This window comes from Panthera leo, chromosome A2 (genome assembly GCF_018350215.1).
Source record: "Panthera leo isolate Ple1 chromosome A2, P.leo_Ple1_pat1.1, whole genome shotgun sequence".
NCBI lineage: Eukaryota > Metazoa > Chordata > Mammalia > Carnivora > Felidae > Panthera > Panthera leo.
The window spans coordinates 124,973,355-124,993,830 of NC_056680.1; the positions used below are offsets into that span (position 1 = coordinate 124,973,355).

Consider the following 20,476-nt stretch of genomic DNA (forward strand, 5'->3'; position numbering starts at 1 on the left):
CCTCTTTGCCTTACGCCAACTCCGTAAGAAGGCCCTAAGGCCAACCAGGCGGCTTCCGCAGCTCCAAAACCTGACGTGAAATTGAGCGGGGCGGCACTGACAGAGGCCATCTTTAAATCGGGCAAAACCCCACCCTCGCAGCCCACCGGTCACTCCCTCTCATCGTCCCCGGGCTTTTCACCGAGAAACGTAACGCAGTTTAACCTCAGAAGCAGTGTTGCAGAAACACGCACAGAGGCCCGACTATCCACGACCCTGGAGGTGCCAAATCCCGCCAATTTAAACATGGCGGCTAAACTTGAGCAGCAAAAGAGCAGTGATGCCAATGAAGTCATGTTCGAAATGGAGAGAGGCGGCGGGGAGGTGAGGGAGTACTCTCGCGAGATCGAAACTGGCGTCGGCTAGGCCCGGAAGCCTGTCTGAAGGGGCGGGGGCGGAGGAGGGAGCGGGATTCGGGCGAGAGCCAGTGGTGGAGTCCGCCCGCTGTCGCCTGCGTAAGCGGGGCAGCGACGCCGGGCGGCTACGCCGCGGAACCGGCGTAGGCGGCTTTGGAGAATCGGCGGGCTGCGCTGCGCCCGGGCTGGTCGCGGAGGGGGGAGGGGATGTCGGTCAGTGCGAGATCCGCTGCTGCTGAGGAGAGGAGCGTCAACAGCAGCACCATGGGTGAGTCTCAGCTTTGGGCCGCCGCGACTCAGGTCGTCGGCTCCAGACTTGGGGGGGGCTCTGCGGCCGCCAGACCGAACTGGGGTAACGCCCTGAGGCGATGCAGGGAGCAGCGGCCGGAGGAGGTGGGGTGGGCCGACTGCGGGCCCGGGGCGCGGCGACGGCGCGCCCGGGGGGAGGGGAGAAAGCGGCGGTGACAGTTTGAATTGAATGTGAAGAGAGCCGAGGCGGCGGTATTTCCTGTGCCGCGGCGGGCGGGCCAGGGGAGCCGGGAGACGTGAGCCGCGGCCTCGCTCGCCCCGCCAGAGCGGGGTCGTCTTCGCCTGGCCCGCCGGCTTCCCGCGGCCCTGTTTCCTCCCGTTGGCGGCCGCTGCACCCGCGGCGGAGCTCCCCTCGTGGGGGAGTGGGGCTGGCGAGGAGGGTGGGGACGTGTGTGCGCGCCCCGGTGAGGGTGCTGTGTGGGCCGGCCCGGGAGGGCGGCGGCGGGGAGGGAGGAAGAAGGATGCACCAGGCTGAAGCTGCGGTGGAGGCGGCGGCGGCGGCGGCGGCTGCAGAGGCTCCAGCAACCGCGTCGCCTCCTCGCTCCTCCTTCTCGTCTCTCGGGGTTTCCTTTCCCCAGGCGCGGCCCCGAAGGCCAGTGGATGGCGGGCGAGGCTTGAGTGCGGAGGCTAAGGAGTCTGGTTTGGACCTAATTTTTAGGAAAAAGGGGAAAAGAACGCCAGGGAAGGGCGCCCCCCCGAGGAGTGGGAAGGGTGGGAAGGGTCGCTGGAGAAGGGAGGGGAGTTGGAAATACTGGTGATGTTTAAGAAAATTAATTTTTGAAAATATTTCACTGTTCTTAGTTATTCTCTTCAGAAACCCTTTCATTTCCTTTCCTCCCCAACGTATTGGAAAAAGAACAAGGCCATTTCATTCACATTTTCCACTCCTGAGTTCCAATCCATGCTGTGTGTATAGTAGGAAATAAGCAACTGAGATTTTTCTAATACGTTTCCATTTGCTAAGTTACATTTTGAAAGTGTCCTGTTTCAAACCTGGGTGTTTTGTTTTTCTTTTCTGTTTTTTTGTTTTGTTTTGTTTTTGTAGTGTAGGGAAGGAATTTGTGACGTCCAGGTGTTCGCTTGGTTACTGAAATAACTTACTTTTGCGAATTTATGGTTATAGTTAAACTTTAAGATTTCTTTTGGCTTTATTATTTTGATGTAATGTAAGAATACCTTTCTGAGTGCCCTTGAGTTCATCTCCCTCTCACCAAGTATATAAGCAAGTTGAGGAGGAAACTTTTTAGGCATCAAGTGTACAGGTATGGACGAAATTTATGATCTTGATAGACTGCAGGATGGTGCCTTAGCAGGATAAAAACAATTACTAAGCTAGTTACTGCTGCCTGGAACCCTATTCCTCCCAAATAGCTAGTGAAGGGGCAGGAGGGAGGGTAGGAAACAATCTTTCATCCCACCCAGCTGTTCAGTGGGTGGGGCTAGAGGAGATGGGGTTGAGCGGAGCTATGAAATAAATGTGAAAGCTACATAGATGGTTTGTATGATAGCATTGTGTCCTTCTGTGGTGGGACAACATGGTGGAGCCAGGTCCTGTTAATACAGTTCTTAAAAATACCGCATACCCTCTGAGGCTTACAGACTTGAAGCTCATAACTGGTGATGGAGATTTGTTTTATGTTTATGTCAAGTAGATTTTAATTTACAGAAAGGGCATTATATTTTTGTAATTTGGTTAAGAAGTTTTGGTTTCTGGTTTTGATTTGGAGATAAGGCATTCAGTGCATTAACTACATGAAAGGGTTATCGATAGATTATGTTTCAAAAGTTTTTGTATTTGTGCATTTTCCCATAGAAATACGTAAGTCTATGCCACAACTTCTGAGCCAGCCTAACACAAGGTAGGACTCCTGACACGTTAGAGCAATTGTAATGGGTTAATGACAACACACACACGTAGGTAGGTAGGAAGAGTTAGATCTGTGGTTTCCAAGGTCTCAATAATGGGGGGTGGTCAGATGACAAGACCAGTCAGAGTGAAGATAGTGAAGAGCAGGTTGGTTTCAGACTTTGTGTAATTTGATAATATATATATTCAGTATATATTCTATTCTGGGATTTGCCAGTGAAATATTTTGTGACAACTACCAGCTGAAAACCATGTTTTACATTTTGAGCTAATAAGCTCTCTTCAATTTTTGACAAGAGTTTGAAAGTTTTTGACTTTAAGTTATGTATTTTACTAAATTTTGAGACAAAACCTTGTGTGTGTGTGTGTGTGTGTGTGTGTGTGTGTGTGTGTGTGTTTTCCCCATAACTAAATTTGGACTGTAAATGATATTACATTTATTGTACCATGACACTGATGTAGGAAAAAATGTGTTTTTGAGTAGAATTTTAAGGTAGCATGATTATGGGTTGGGCTTGCCAGATGAGAGCATACTGTTAGAGACTGTTGGTCTCTATAAGCAGTGTTTTGCAGACTGCAGGTTGAGGCCTATTAATGGGTCTTGAAATCCATTTTGTGGATTTCTACTAATAATTTTTTTTTAAACATTTTTTTTTTTTTTTTTTTTTTCAACGGTTTTTATTTATTTTTTGGACAGAGAGAGACAGAGCATGAACGGGGGAGGGGCAGAGAGAGAGGGAGACACAGAATCGGAAACAGGCTCCAGGCTCCGAGCCATCAGCCCAGAGCCTGACGCGGGGCTCGAACTCACGGACCGCAAGATCGTGACCTGGCTGAAGTCGGACGCTTAACCGACTGCGCCACCCAGGCGCCCCTCTACTAATAATTTTTAAAAAATGAAAAGAGTTGCAATTAGTATGGATTTTGGGGGTGTTAATTTTTTTTTATACATATTGTACATTAGGTTGGGTTATAACATTTTTATTAAGAATTGTCAAGGGGCACCTGGATGGCTCAGTCGGTTAAGCGTCCGACTTGGGCTCAGGTCATGATCTCACCGTTCATGAGTTCAAGCCCTGCATCTGGCTCTGTGCTGATAGCTCAGAGCCTGGAGCCTGCTTCTGATTCTGTCTCTCTCTCTCTATCTTCCCCTCCCCTGCTCACGCCCTGTCTCTGTCTGTCTCTCAAAAATGAATAAAAACATAAAAAATTTTTTTTAATTGGAAAAAATTGTGGAAAAAAATTAGGAAAGCACATGGAGGATGTGTAGTATGGATGAGTCAAGTCGAAGGTCTTTAAACATTATGGCAGAGTGTGGAGGTCTTGGTCTGAGAAGGGAAGACTTTAAATGCTATTAAGTCCTTGTGGCTTTTTCTTATTTTGGATTCATTTATTCTGTACTCTATACATGGAGTGTGGTTAGAGAGATCTGGGACCTCCTGCTCCTTGAGAGGATGTCCTCTCTCAGAGCCGGATAGAAACCAGGATGGGTCCCAAAAGAAGATATTATCCTTTAGTGACTGCTCTAGGCCTTAGGGAGAAATATACATATTGTTTTGTCCATTTGCATTATCAGAAATCAAGAGAGCCAAGTTTGAGTGTGAGCCTGGGGAAAGGAGCCAAGGAGGCAGTTTGGTTTGCTTTCAGTGTTGAAAGCTTTGGGCCAGACATAAAGTCCTTTTGATTTGTGCCTAGTGCAGTCCAGCTCTCCAGAGGTAGGGACTACATATAGGGATTTGACTTCAAAGTAATAACAACAGAGAAATATAGTGTAATGATTAAGTGTGTGGGCTTTGGTGTCAGGCAGACATGGGTTTAAATCCTGGCGTTGCCACTTACTAGGTATATCAGTTAAGATATGGTTAGATTAGTGTTTTTCAAACTGATGAATGACCTTTTCTTTCTTTCCTTTTAAAATTTCCAGTCCCCTATTGACTAATATCATTGTGAAAAGTACAGCAAAATTTTTTAAAATGAAGATGAAATAAAAAGGGGAAGTACAAGTCCCAATTTTTTATTCAACCCAACAGACATAAAATTATTCTGCTATAAAAATTTCCCTTTCTGTCCTCCCAGTTTCTATACTTCTCTGATGTAAACTGATAAACAGTTCAGACTGGCTCACTGGTCCACAGACCATACTTTGAAGAGCCCTCGATTGGACCAGGTTGCTATAATAAATAGCCCTAAAAGTCTTTGTGAAGGTAGCCAAAGATGAGGTTTTGCTTGTCATTCTAAAGTTTATGTACCTTATTTTAGGCAAGTGTTTCTTTTTTTTTCTTTGATGTTTATTTATTTTTTATTTTTTTTTAACGTTTATTCACTTTTTTGAGAGACAGAGAGAGAGCATGAATGGGAAAGGGGCGGAGAGAGGGAGACACAGAATCCGAAGCAGGCTCCAGGCTCTGTGCTGTCAGCACAGAGCCTGACGCAGGGCTTGAATTCACGAACTGCAAGATCATGACCTGAGCCGAGTCAGACGCTCAACCGACTGAGCCACCTAGGCGCCCCTGTGTTTATTATTTTTGAGATAGAATGTGCATGTGCAAGCAGGGAAGGGGCAGAGAGAGAGAGGGAGACAGGATCCAAAGCAGGCTGTGCACTGACAGCAGAGAGCCCAGTGTGGGGCTCAGACTCACAGACTGTGAGATCATGACCTGAGCTGAAGTCAGACACTTAGCTGACTGAGCCACCCACGTGCCCCTAGGCAAGTGTTTCTTAACTTCAAAAGTGCTTGCAGGCTGAGGAGAGTAAATAAGCATCCCTTGAGGTTGGGGAGTAAAGCCTGAAGCTACTCCTGCTCACATTGTTTTGAATTTTTAAAAAATTTATTCATGTGACATTTGCATTTTGTTTGCTTTATATGCAGTGGTAAAGAGGATTTCTCTCTCCTTACCCACCAATCTGGAAGTAAAAATGGACTCTCCTGACTCTCCTGAAGAGGTCACATGTTTAATCTCTTCTGTTTACCTCTGGGGCCACAACTGAGTTCATTTGAGAGGCAAGGCTCCAGGTCAGAATTTCACATTGGCACTGTTGTAATTTAGAGTTTTATACTTCTTTGTTTGGGGGACTGTCCTGTGCATTGTACAGTGTTTACCAGCATCCCTGTGCACTGCCCACTAGATGCCAATACCACTTCCCCAGTTGTGACCAAAAAATGTTGCAGACCTTGCCAAATGTCACAGGGTAGGGGGGGAGAATGACCCCAGATTGAGAACCACTGAACGAGGTTGATGGAGAAGCCATTGAGGGATTATAGGAGATGGAGAAGGAAGAAGTCTTTCTTAGCTATCTAGTCCATAATTATTCCTTGTAGAGCTTTCACCATAGGAATTAGGATCTTACATTAGGGATCAGAATCACCTAGGGTGAGGGTCAGCCACAGCCCCATGTTAAAAATGCACGGACACCTGAGTGACTCAGTTGGTTGGGTGTCTTCGGCTCAGGTCGTGATCTCACAGTTTGTGAGTTTGAGCCCCACATTGGGCCTTGTGCTGACAGCTTAGAGCGTGGAGCCTGCTTCTGATTCTGTGTCTCCCTCTCCCTCTGCCCCTCCCCTGCTTGCGCTCTGTATCAAAAATAAATAAACATTAAAAATAAATTTATAAAAAAAATGCAGATTGACTGGTTCCCACCACAGACCCAGTGATCCACATCTCTAAGAGGGGCTCAAGAATCTGCACTTTTAAATGTTTTCGGAACTAAGTAACTTTATTGAGGTATAGGTTTCATACAATAAAATGCACAGATTTTAAGTGTTCAATGAATTTTGGTAAATATATACACCTTGTGGCTTTTATTCCAGTCAAGATGAAGAACATTTGCATCACCCCAGAGTTTTTCTTTTTCTTAATGTTTATTATTTTTGAGAGCAAGAAAGAGCGTGAGCGGGGAGGGGCAGAGAGAGAGGGAGACACAGAATCTGAAGCAGGCTTCAAGCTCTGAGCTGTCAGTACAGAGCTTGACATGGGGCTCAAACTCATGAACTGCGAGATCATGACCTGAGCTGAAGTTGGACACCCAACTGACCGAGCCACCCAGGTGTTCCACCCCAGAGTTTCTTATGCCCCTGTGCAGTTATTCTCTACTGCTCGGTGTAATCACTGATCTGATTTCTAATATGCATAGGTGAATTAAAAAAATTTTTTTTAAAGAAATAGCTTTAATGAGATATAATTCGTATGCAGTGGATTCATTTAAAGTGGTTTTTCTCAGTATTTTTTTAAAGTCTTTTCCCCCTAACTTTTTTTTTTTATTTTTATTTTTTAACCTTTATTTATTTTTGAGACAGAGGGAGACAGAGCATGAATGGGGGAGGGTCAGAGAGAGGGAAGACACAGAATCTGAAACAGGCTCCAGGCTCTGAGCTGTCAGCACAGAGCCCGACGTGGGGCTTGAACTCAAGGACTGCGAGATCACGACCTGAGCCACCCAGGCGCCCCTCCCCCTAACTTCTTTATTGTGAAAGGTTTGAAATGTGAAGAAAACATGAAACAATAGTAAAATGATCATCTTAGTACTTTTAAAAGCATATAGATCGTGGTAGTCTTCTGGAGTTTCATAAACCGTAGGCCTGGCATAAGGCCCTGACTGTTTTTTGGAAAAATTAAAACCATTTTTTTCCAGTTTTACTTTCTTTGTAAAATATATTTGAAATATTCCTGCAGTGGCAGTTTGGGAGTTTTGTGAACTTTGTTGGTGTAACAAATACTTGACTGCCAACATGTGTCAGGCACTGCAAAATAGTAGCAATCAAGAAAGCTATGACCCATAGCCTTATAGATTTTACATAGTATTTTGTTCTCATTTCTGAAAATGCTTTTCATTCTTTGGAGGAGTTTGTATTTGTGAAATAGGTAATACAATCACTTGGTTAAAAATTCAAAAGGTTGAAAAGAGCTATGTAGTGAAATCTTTCTACTCCTATCCCTAAGTAACCCAGTTTCCTACTCCTAAGGCAACCTATTTAAGTTACTCGTTTTTTCTTCTAAAGTTGGTGACATACACAAGCAAAAAACATGTTCCTACCTTTGTCACCCATGGTAACATCAGACACACATTCTTCCTCACCTTTTAATTTTTCCCACTTAGTGTATTTTAGGTTATTCCATATCAGTGTATGAAGATCATTCTTATTCTTTTATACAGCTATATAATTCCATTATATGGATAGGCTGTGATTTGTTTAACATGTCCCTTTCTGATAAGACATTCATTTTCAGTATTTTGCTATTATAAACCATAACGTGAGTTACTTGAGACATTGATTATTTCACATTTGTTAGTATCTCAGAGCTATTGAACCCTTTGACATGAGACATTATTAGCTAAAGTGGTAGTATTGATGTTAAGTCATTACGAGCCTAGTACTTCAACACTCAAATTCATTCAACAAACAAACACATCTTGTGCTATGTGGTGTGCACTGGGGATACTGAGTTAAATGCTGCGACAGTAGAAATTGAAGGCATGGTGATTAAGAGCTTAGGTTCTGGAGTCAGACCTGGATTCACATTTCTAAAGCTCAGCTGAACCTTGGACAAATAACAGAATTTTTTTGTTTCCTTCTTTGTAAAGTGGTAATCATAAAGTTACTGGATAATTAAATGAGAATTAAATGAGATAATAACGTCTCAAGTCCTTAGCCTCGCATATTGAGCAGATGTTAGCTTAAAAAAAAAAACAACTTACCAAACTATATGGCAATTGACTATATACTTTTCTGCCTTCATTTTTAAGTTTCTTAAAGTCAAGGACTGTGTTTTGTTCACTTTTGTATTCCCTACCTGGCATTTACTTAGTAAATCATTTATGCTGTGATTTACAAATTTGTAGAGTATACAGTGAAAGTACAGAGCAAGATACCCTTTCTAAATTGGAAAAGGTAAATCTTTAAAGGTAGAAAGGAGTAATTAGGCAGAGGAGGAGGAAGGATACTTTAGGCTGAGAAGTCATGGTAGTTTATGAGATAAGCAGAGATCTGGTGTTCTGTGCTGAAGGTTAAAAATATCTTTTTTATTGAAGGATTTTAAAAGGGAAAGAATGGTAACCATGAGCATCATGATGATAATTCCAGTAGGGATAGATAGAACACCGAGGTGGGGCCAGCAAATTGTGGGAGGTCCAGGACTAAAAGATAAAGGACAGAACTAGAGTAGTGGCAAAGAGCATGAAGTGTAGGATATGGTTGCATGGTATGTGAGAGGATATAAGTGGGGAGTAATGAATCCAGAGTATCTGAGCTTGAGTAAATGGTTGATTAGTAGGTATCCTATCTGGAAATACATAATTTAAAACATGAAAGTGAGAGGCCTGGAAAACATTTAAGTATGCATGTCTGGCAGTCTCAATACTAGGAGAGACCTCTAGGATGGAAAAGATTATGGTGAATTTATTTGTGCTTTGAATTTTTACATTTACTAACTGAATCTACCATATTGAACAAAAGCTGTACTGTAAGTTTGGTCAGTAAATTTGTTGGTAATATGTTTTTTTAAGACTTAGTAATTGTGGTTTGGTGAGCAGAGTTGAAGGAAATTGGAATAACATCATTTGTGTGAAATTTCAGTGTCCTTCAAAGTTAGACCGAGGTTACCAATTTCTTAAGTAGTGCTAAGATACTATTTAAAATTTTAACAGATACATTTTATAGCAGTAGTTGTTACACACTGAGGGTCATGCTGGTAGCTCTTCACACGAATAACATTTTTTATCTTTATATGTTCAAGTTGTCCATTGAGATTGTAATTGAAGTGCTTTTTTTTTCTTTTTGAGGAAGATTATGGTATGTATTGTTAACTTTAGAGACTACTGTAAATACTTTGGATGAGATCATTATTTTTGTAAGAGGACGTAACATCTATTGAAGTGCTTTCTGTTTATACTATTATTTAAGCAATCAGGGTAATTAATACCTGATTTGTTCCATGTAGCAAATGAATATATTTTAGTAATGAATATATCTTCAAATGTCAACACTTTAAACCATTTTTAATTTTAAAAAGTGTAACAGATATACTTAGTTGCTTTTATGATTAATTTAAACAAATTAACCAGGAGGGGGAAAAAGTCATTAAATTATTTCAATCACTGAAAGTTAATTTGTGTTCTTTCTTAATTACATATTTTTTTTCATGGTTGTAATTAGTGGTGTATTAGTGGTTAGTGGTTCTTAACCCTGGTCAGGCATTGAAAATCTTTCCAGTGCTTAGCACACTCAGAAGCCTATTAATTCACTAAGTATCAGGTGGGCCCCAGAAATCTGCATTTTAAGTATTTCAGGTAATTTTGATGAATAGTCAGAGCTGATAACCTCTGATGTGAATTATATAGTATGAGGCAATATATGTAAAAGTACTACTCTAAACTCTTAAATTTTATTACAAAGTCATGGTATTATTCACTTAATATTTAATATAGTTTTTGGTGTATTAATCTATATGCAGATTATTTTAATGTGTACATAGTGTTCCAATGTTGATATCCTAATTTGCATAGCCATTTCATTATTTTGAGGCATTTTTCAGTTTCCATATTTTAGATTTGTAAGTGGTATTTTAAAAAATATCTTTAAACAAACTTTTTCTGCCTTCCCTTGTTATTTTCCTAGGGTCCTAGGGTATTTGTTAGTTTAGCACCTTAAACTGGTTTTCATTTACATTTCTTATATTACTAAAGAGAGATATTTAAACTGATTAGCTTCCCTACTTTCAGTAGAATATACCGAACTTGTTAAAATCACCATCAGGAATATTTGGGTTTATGCTGTGACTTATGGGGCTATTGAATAATGCATTATGTGAATCATTTTTGTTTTATCTTTTTTGTTTTTATTTTTAATGTTTTATTTATTTTTGAGAGAGAGAGAGAGAGCATGAGTGGGGAGGGCCGCGGGGGGGGGGGGGGGTGGGGTTGGGGACACAGAATCTGAAGCAGGCTCCGGGCTCCGAGCTGTCAGCACAGAACTCCATGCGTGGCTAGCACCACTCACCAACTGTGAGATCATGACCTGAGCCGAAGTCGAATGCTTAACCGACTGACCCACCCAGGCGCCCCAGTCTGTCCTTGAAGTTTGTAGCTATCTAGTTTGCTGTTACAAATCTGTGTTTTAGTTGCTCAGTTTTTATTTCTCGGTTTATTTCTTTATTGAAAGTCTGCTATCAAGTATTGAGTTAGATTTCCATTTCTGGTTCCTAGTTATGTTCCTATAGGATTGATAGCTGAGTGAAAAGGAAATACATTTGAGTAGAAATGATTCTTCCATGGATGTGTAAAAAATAATGTGCAAATAGAAAAGGACTGCAAACATTCTTCATATGGTCACTGTATAATTTGCAAAGACTGTAATTGCTCAGAAGGCAGGATGGCTTGATGTCTGTTTTCTCGTTCCTGAGAAGTGAATGAGGTGAACATTTCTGTAGTGTAAATCTGGAAACATGAGAACTTGGCATGAAGGGGTGAAACTAGTGATCCTAGATAGAACTAGGATCTTGTCTTAGGATTTGTATAAGAATATAAAAGTCATAATTAGAAATAGGAGTTACTTTATGAGATGCTTAATTCAGTTGTGTGCTAAAAAAATAACTGGAATGACTTAGCTGATAAGCAGATCCATCAAAAATACTTAAGTTTGTGTTTGACCTTGGTGCTATGCTGTTAAAAAGATGTAATTTTCTTTTCTTTTTTTGAAATCCTGGAATAATTTTAGACTTGCTGAAAAGTTGTAGCCCCTAACATTTTGGAAGTTAAATATTTGGTCAACAGGAGGAAATGCAGAAATAACACCACAAGCATACAAATGCAACATGTTGTATGAGATAAATGCACTGTCAACATTAGTGCTGGCCAGGAGTAAGGGAATAAGGGAGAAGTTTTATGCTTAATGCACACATCTTTATTGGAATCTTGTTGAAAGTTTTTAGGAGGGCTGGGGGGAGATTCTTTTGCTCTTTTTTTTTTTTTTTAAAGTTTCTTCTTATTTTTGAGAGAGACCCTGCATATGCAAACAGGGGAGGGGCAGAGAGAGAAAGAATCCCAAGCAGGTTCCATGTTGTCAGCACAGAGCCTGACACAGGGCTTGATCCCAGAACCCTGACATCATGACCTGAGCCTAAGCCAGGAATTGGACACTTGACTGGCTGAGCCACCCAGGCGCCCCTCCATTGTTTTTTAATTGAAGGATGGGTGTTCTAAGTATAGTCGGTCATTAGTGGATTCCATTTAACAGATCATCAGCAAGATTCTTATTCCCTACTTTAGGCTTAGGCCCAGGTATCTGTTTTTATCAAGCTCCCCAGATGCTTCAGTTTACAGCCAAGTTTAGAAATCACTTACTTGTAACATAAAAGTCCAGAGACTTTAATAATAGCTGTCATCTATTGCACAACCACTATAATAACTATCATTTATTATACTTATTATGTGTGAGGTGCCAAATATTTCATATATACATTACAATAACTTTATAAAGACATTATCCTGGTTTAAGGCTCAGAAAGGTTATGTAACTTACTCACCAGTGTGTAGTTCTAAGTTACAGCAGATAATGGAATTCAGGTTTCTAGCTGTATTTATACTATTACTCCCTCATTAAAAACTTAGACAATTATTTCAGGGTTTACTTGGTTGGGCTTTTTTCTTCTACTCAGATTGAGTCATATTCTTTGTATTTTTGCCCCTGCTTGTGCTGTTCTTACCTTCCTTGAAGTACCATCCATCCATTAAGGAAGGCCCAGCTCAAAACTACCTATTCAGGCAGATTTTTCCCAATTATCTAAGCCTTTGATGATCTTTCCTTTTCCTTGAACTCCTGGAAGAGTACTCTTTTGGTAACAGCACAGTCAATTTTTTATGTATTATTGGTTAGTTACTGTTCCTTTTTAATATTACAGAGTTTATTGGTGGGGTAGTATGGCAGTATTGCCATGTGTGACATGCTTTTTTTTTTTTTTTTTAAAGTTTATTTATTTTGAGAGAGACAGCATGTGAGCAGGGGAGGGGCAGAGAGAGAGGGAGAGAGAAAATCCCAAGCAGACTCTGGGCCATCAGCATGGAGCCCTGTTAGGGTTTGATCTCATGAACTGTGAAATCGTGACCTGAGCCGAGACCAAGAGTTGGATGCTTAACCGACTGAGCCACCCAGGCGCTCCATATGGCATGCTTTTTGAGCCACCTACCGATCTCTAGCTTTATTGTGCATAGTACTGATATTGAGTAGAATATTTTTTATAATGAAATATAAATTGAAAGCCTTGGTTATGGGTTAAAATTAGAATTTGGAGTTTTGAGGTATCAAATTATTTTGGTTACTTTGGTAGCTCAATAAAGCAGGCTTTTCAGATCTTTGGTTTTAGAGTAAATTTATAAACATACAGATACATTTATCATAATTTATTGATGAATGAAACAGTAATTAATATAACTTGGTTTGCAATACAGTTTTTTTAAAAGTGTTTTCTTAGGAACTATATTACTCTGCTAGGGCTGCCATACCACAGATTGGGTGAATACCACAAATTGGGTGGCTTAAACAACAGACTTTTATTTTCTCACAGTTCTGGAGGCTGGAAGTAAGTTCAAGGTCAAGGTGCCAGTAGGTTTGGTTTCTTTTGAGGGTTCTTCCTGGCTTGCAGTCAGCTGCGTTCCCAGTATGTCTCCACATGGCCTTTCCTCTGTACACAAGTGGAGAGAGAGATATCTCAGATGTCTCTTCCTCTTTTTATAAGGACACCAGTCCTTTGTGATTTGAGGTCCTACTCTTAGGACCTTCTTTTTTTTTTTTTTTTTTTTTTAACGTTTATTTATTTTTGAGACAGAGAGAGACAGAGCATGAATGGGGGAGGGTCACAGAGAGAGGGAGGCACAGAATCTGAAACAGGCTCCAGGCTCTGAGCTGTCAGCACAGAGCCCGACGCGGGGCTCGAACCCACAGACCGCGGGATCATGACCTGAGCCGAAGTCGGACGCTTAACCGACCGAGCCACCCAGGTGCCCCACTTAGGACCTTCTTTAACCTTGATTACGTCTTTATTTTTTATTAAATTTTTTTTTTTAATGTTTAGTTATTTTATTTTATTTTTTTAATTTTTTTTAACATTTATTTATTTTTGAGACGGAGAGACAGAGCATGAATGGGGGAGGGTCAGAGAGAGGGAGACACAGAATCTGAAACAGGCTCCGGGCTCTGAGCTGTCAGCACAGAGCCCGACGTGGGGCTCGAACTCACGGACCGCGAGATCATGACCTGAGCTGAAGTTGGCTGCTTAACCGACTGAGCCACCCAGGCGCCCCTTAATGTTTAGTTTTTGAGAAAGAGAGAGAGAGACCGAGTGTGAGCAGGTGAGGGACATAGAGAGGGAGACGGAGAATCCAAAGCAGGCTCCAGGCTCTGAGCTGTCAGCACTCGGGCTTGAACCCATGCACGGTGACATCATGACCTGAGCCAAAGTCAGATGCTTAACCAACTGAGCCACCCATGTGCCCCTTGATTACCTCTTTAAATGCCCTGTCTTCAAATGTAGGTAAGGAGTCAACACATGAACACAATTCAGTCCATAACAGGAATGGAATTTTTATTTTCCTATGTGGTGTTGTAATGTAGGTAAACGATAGAAAAATTTTTTAAAAAGATAATATTTGTGTTGATTTCATTTTATTAGGCAAGCAGTGCTATGATGAGTATCAGTGAAACATTTTATGAGTCATGGGATTAGATATTCTGACAAAAAATGGCTTTGATGTCTTTAAGAAGCTAGTTTGGGAGATACATACTAGAAATAATTTGAATTCTTTGATGAAACTGCTGTGTTATGTTCAAAGTACAGAGTTTGTGTGTATGTGTTTCGTAAGTGTGTAAGGCACAGTAGTGACTGATTAAAATGAACTAAGTTAATCCTTTGAAAATTTTGGGTATGTTTTTAATCCTTCTTGTGTTATTCCTTTGATATTTTTACAAGATCTTAGGATTGTAAGATGTATAAAGTCATTTAATTATGCAGAAAGTGCTCTCCTTTCCCCTGCAGTATACCTGTCAAGTAGCTAACTCTGCCCTGTCCAGTACTGTAACCATGAACAGAATGGCTCTTGAGCACTTGAAATGTGTCTTAGTCTGACTTGAGATTTGGTATGAGGGTACAATACACAGACGATATTGAAAAGACTTTGAAAAAAAGAATATAAAATGTCACAGTAATTTTTATATTGATCGCAGGTTAACATGTTTTGAGTATATTGAGTTAAAAATATTATTGTTACTTGTTTCTTTTTGCTTTTTAAATGTGGCTACTAGAAAATTTTAAATTGCATGTGTGGCTGTGTTGTATTTCTAATGGATAGAGCTGGTCTAGCCTGTGTTAAAAATCCACTACCTTCTTTAAAAAAAATGTTTTTTTAAATGTTCATCCATTTTTGAGAGAGAGTATGATTGGGAGAGGGGCAGAGAGAGGGAGACACAGAATCTGAAGCAGGCTCCAGGCTCCAAGCTGTCAGCACAAAGCCCAAAGCAGGGCTCAAACTCACGAACTGAGAGATCATGACCCCAGCCAAAGTTAGACGCCCACCCGACTGAGCCACCCAAGCGCCCCTAAAATCCACTACCTTCTGAGGATGCATGGTGCATCTTTGAATAGCTGTCACTATTAATTTTTTCTTCTATTTTTGTGTATATCTGAAGTCTATCTTTGATATTTGTATTCAGAAGTTCTCATTTACTCCTTGAGATCAAAAAGACAAATCTAATTTCTTTTTTTTTAAATTTTTTTAATGTTTATTTTTGAGAGAGACAGAGTGTGAGTGGGGGAGGGTCAGGAGAGAGGGAGACACAGAATCTGAAACAGGCTCCAGGCTCTGAGCTGTCAGCACAGAGCCTGACATGGGGCTCGAACCTACGGACCGTGAGATCATGAACTGAGCCGAAGTCAGACAACCCAACCAACTGAGCCACCCAAGCGCCCCTAGTTTCTCTTTTTAATATTACTATTAACAGTCTGGACACAACTTTCTCAGTCTTTTGTAGAGAATTTGTCTTCACTTTTTTTTTTTTTTTTTTTTTTTTTTGACAACGTTTGTATGACAGGGGGTTGTATCTCTCCAACCATTGTTATTACTCCCTTCTAAACTTTGTTCATTTTGTCCATATCTCTGCTGATACCAGGAACTGGGTATCATGTGATCTTAAAATTATAGATCAGAATAAATCTATCTTTTTTTCTACATGCTATATAAGTCTGTTAATGAGGCCTAAAGTTAAATTACTTTTTAGGGTGCCTTTAGTTTCTTATTGACCTATGGGCATAATGTCAACTAAGATGTTTCTGTCTTTGCTTCTTGTGCTATTGTTTTATCTTTCTTCTTCAACACTTTTTTTAAAGAGGAGATTGTTGGTTGATAGGTGAAATGTGTTCTACCTTATACTACATTTGTGGTCATGTTTTATAGTTCTGAATTAATCTGAAATTTTGTCTTCAGATTCCAGTTTGGGGTGGGGAAAAATGACATGGTTTGTATCCAAGTATTTCTATATTAATTTCATTTAGATTTTGAGTGTGTCAGATAAAGTATTTATGTTTCTCTGCATTTATCATCCCCAGGTTTGACAAGCAAATCTTTTATGTTTTTGTGTAGAATAATGTTATCTGGGTTTAATTAAGGATGGATCCTTGTGGTGTATAATTATGCTGAAGTTGACATACATCTAGTCAGCTATTAATCCACCTTATTTTAGCATTCCAACCTTTTTTTTTCTCTGTCTTGCTCATGTTCACATCATGATTGAAATCTTGTGAGAATTCGCGCCTATGATTTTTTCCTTTGCAGTCTAATGAACTTGTCAGAAATGGAAAATAAAGAACATATGACTTAACCTATTAAGAAAAATCCATACTAGGGCGCCTGGGTGGCTCAATTGGTTAAGCGTCCAACTTCGGCTCAGGTCATGATCTCACAGTCCGTGAGTTCAAGCCCTGCGTCAGGCTATGTGCTGACAGCTCAGAGCCTGGAGCCTGCTTTGGATTCTGTGTCTCCAGCTCTCTCTGCCCCTCCCCTGCTCATGCTGTGTCTTTCTCTCTCCTTCAAAAATAAATAAACATTATAAAAAAGAAAAACCCGTACTGAGTTGTGGTTAACATTACTTCATTTTCTTTCTATGTGATCCTTTTGCTTTTTGTTTTAATGGAAATGCTTCAAGTTATTTAATAATAACTTGGAAGATAGAAGATTGTATGAAACCAAATTACTTCCAAGTCTAATTTGCAGAATGTCGCCTATATTAAAATTTGGATATATTTCCTTTTTGGCATTTTTTTTTTTTTTTTTTGTAGACTTTTAAAAAAACTGTAATGATGGTGGCACATTTTGCTTGGGTAAGTCCATAGGTTAAGTCATAGATATATCTATGCTTAACTTTTAAAGAAATTGTCAAGCTATTTCCCAATATAGTTGCAACATTTTATGTGCCCATCAACAGTGTGTAAGAACTCTAGTTACTTCACATACTCAGCAACACTTGGGATGGTCACTTTTATTAATTCTAGCCATTCTAGTAGAATTGTAGAGATACCTCATTGTGATTTTAATTTGCATTTTCATAATGACTCATGATTGTCCAGGTCTTAAGTGCTTATTTGCCAACCATAGATCTTTGGGGGTCTGTTGAAAGCTTTGGTCCATTTTTAAGTTGGGTTATTTGTCTTAATTGACTTGTATATTTTAGATACTGGTCCTTTGTTAAACTAGTCCTTTGTTTCTCATTATAGTTTTTATCCACTGTCAATAATTTTTGTTTGTCACAATTATTATTGTACAGTTAGCCCTACTATGATTTTGTTTTCATGTTACTACATTTTTAATTGGAATTCTTTTGTAAGAAACAACTATTTTGTCTCATGTTTATTTATTCAGTTATTTATTAATATTGGTATGAACAAAGGAAATTAATTTTATCAGTTTTATTGCTCAAATTGTCCTGGATTTGACCATTGGTAGCTCTTTCAGTTTGGCTCCTATTCATCCTTTCAGCATGCCTTATCAGTCTTGGGGAGCATTTCCTTACTCTCTGGTTGATCTTGTATTTTCCTACCTAAGCCCTTGAATCAATCACTTCTCCAAGGAGTCTAGTTTCTTTTTGTTTGAGAATGGTGTTTAGAAACCAACTTCCGAGCACTGAAAGTTTTCAGTGCTATTAGGATGTCATTGCTTCTAGGTGTTTCAAGCAGATAGATCTAGGAAATTGTATATTTATATATACCTAAACCTCCATATTCATATGTACCTATGTGTGTGTAAATATATGTGTGTGTGTGTGTGTGTGTGTGTATTAAAAAATGAGGAATTAGTATTGATAAACCAGTTCCAGTGCATTAACACAAGGTTCAGTCTAGCTTTTTTCTTTTCCTTATTTGTAACTCCTTTCTTCAACAGTGAAAAACCTGGCTCTCATCCACAATTTATTATGTATTTGATTCTGGTGTATTTGTAACTGTATTTTCATTACTTTATAGATATATTTGCTTACTTGACTATAGTCTTTGTGTAAGCTTTTAAACTTTAGTCTTAAACTATACAGTCAGAATATTGTTTTCTAAAATTAACTTGTGTTCTTTTCTTTCTCACCATGTTCAGTGAAGTTATGTTATTCATTTGAAATACAGTTTCATTTGTTACTGTTTCCATTTTGAGCTCTTCTCTTCTCTTTGCTCATTTGGATTATTTTTTATTGGGATATGTGAAACATTACTATGGTGTTAATAGTCAACTCTGTGATAAACAGTATGTCGAGAAGTATCTCGTGAGTATGTCTCACCTCTCATCCCTTTTACCCTATTCTCATTTCCCCTGTCACTTTCCCATCCACGTGTATGTGTAACCAGTGTCATTAGTTTCCAGTTTAGTTTCTTCCTATCTTTTTGCACAAATGAGATACATGTAAGAAAGAGATAAACAAGTTACATATGAAAGGTAGTATATTGTAGACACTGCATACCTGGTTCTCTAACAGCTTTATTAAGATACAATTCACATGTGCCACTAAAGTTCACCCCTTTATATTGTACAGTTCTGTTGTTTTGATATATTCAGAGAGTTGTGCAGGAATCCTGCTATCTACTTTTAGGACATTTTCATCAACCCCAAAAGAAACCATGTACCTATTAGCAATTACTACTGCATTTGCTTTGCTTCCCAGGTTTTGGCAACCACCGATCTATTTTCCATCTTTATAGATTTGCCTATTGTGGGCATTTCATACAAATGGAATCATACAGTACTTGGTGTTTTGCAATTAGCTTCTTTCACTTAGCATGATGCTTTCAAGATGTTGTAGCATATATTAGTACTTTGTTCCTTTTTATTTTTGAGTAATATTTCATTATATAGATAATACCACATTTTGTTCATCCATTCAAAAATTGATGGGGATTTGGGTTCTTTCTACTTTTTGGCTGTTGTGAATAAAGCTGCTGTGCATATTTAAGTACAAGTTGTGTGTGGACTTAACGCTTCCACTTCTCTTGGATGTATACCTGGGAATGGAAATGCTGGGTCATCAGGTAACTGTATGTTTAACTTTTTGAGGAACTGCCAGTCTCTGCCAAAGCATGTGGCATTTTACATTCCTGCCAGCAACATTTGAGGGCTTCCATTTCTCCACATCTCTGTCTACACTTAACATTGTTTCTCTTTTTTATTTTAACCATCTTAGGTGTGAGGTACTGTCATTGTGGTTTTAATTTGTATTTCTCTAATGGCTCATGATATTAAGCATCTTTTTTGAGTGCTTATTGGCAACTTGTATATCTTCTTTGGAAGAATGTCTTTTTGAGTGCTTTACCCAATTTTTAATCAGGTTGTCTTTTTATTTTTTTTATTATTAAGAAACCATTCCTAATTCAAGGTCATGAAGATTTATGACTGTTTTCTTCTAAGAGTTTTATGTATCTTGATCTTACATTTAGGTCTTTGATCCATTTTAGTTTTTAAAAAATGTTTATTTATTTTGAGGGGGGAGGGGTGGGAGATGAGAGAGAGAATCCTAAGCAGGCTCTGCACTGTCAGCGCAGAGCCCAATGCAGGGCTCAGTCCCATCAACTGCAAGATCATGATCTGAGCCAAAATCTAGAGTCAGATGCTTAACTGATTGAGCCACCCAGGCTCCCCTGATCCATTTTGAATTAACTTTTGTATGTGGTGTGAGGTGGGTATCCAGTTTCATTCTTTTGTATGTGAATATCCAGTAGTCCTAGTAGCATCTTTTGTTGAAAAAACTGTTCTTTCTCCATTAAGTTGCCTTAGCAACTTGTAGAAGAATAGTTGACCAAAAATGTAAGAGTGTATTTCTGGACTGTCACTTGTAGTCCATTGACTTGTGCGCCTGTCCTTATAGTTGTACCATGCTGTTTTGATGACTATAACCATGTAAATGAGTTTTGGAACTAGGAAGTGTGGTACCTCTAGCTTTGTTTTGTTTTCAGATTGTTTGGCTATCCAGTCTCTTTTGAATTTCCACATGAATTAGAGGGTTAGTTTGTCAGTTTCTACGAAGAAACCAAATGGGACTTTGATAGTCTTGGCCTTGAATTTGTAGAGTATTGCCTTCTGAACAAATTGTCTTATCTATGACTGCAGGATACTTTTCATTTACTTAGACCTTTAGTTTTTTTGAACAATGTTTTACAATTTTCATTGTGTAATATTTGCTCTTTTGTTAGATTTATTCCTGTTTTTATTTTTGATGGTATTACAAATGGATTTTTTTTTAAGTGTCATTTTGGGTTGGTTTTTGCTAGTGTATGAAAATGTAATTGGTGTTTGTATATTCATCTTGCTTCCTGCAACTTTGTGAGTGTATTTGCACACGTGCGTGTGCACACATGTGTGTATGTGTGTGTTTTAGTGGATTTGCTAAGGTATT

General features: G+C 39.5%; 1 protein-coding gene across 5 annotated transcripts in view; it reads left to right on the forward strand.

Annotated features, from left to right (window-relative positions):
- Positions 1 to 459: 459 nt before the first annotated feature.
- The window catches only part of SEPTIN7 (septin 7), a 118,105-nt gene continuing 98,088 nt past the window's right edge, over positions 460 to 20,476 (forward strand). For 2 of the 5 annotated variants that reach the window (XM_042921985.1, XM_042922003.1), the window contains exons 1-2: positions 460 to 663; positions 2,127 to 2,128. In XM_042921985.1, coding sequence (XP_042777919.1) covers positions 603 to 663; positions 2,127 to 2,128 — 63 coding nt within the window. In that variant the 5' untranslated portion in view covers positions 460 to 602. The remainder of the gene's footprint in view (positions 664 to 2,126; positions 2,129 to 20,476) is intronic. The other 3 variants (XM_042921977.1, XM_042921995.1, XM_042922010.1) reach the window with 2 other exon arrangements.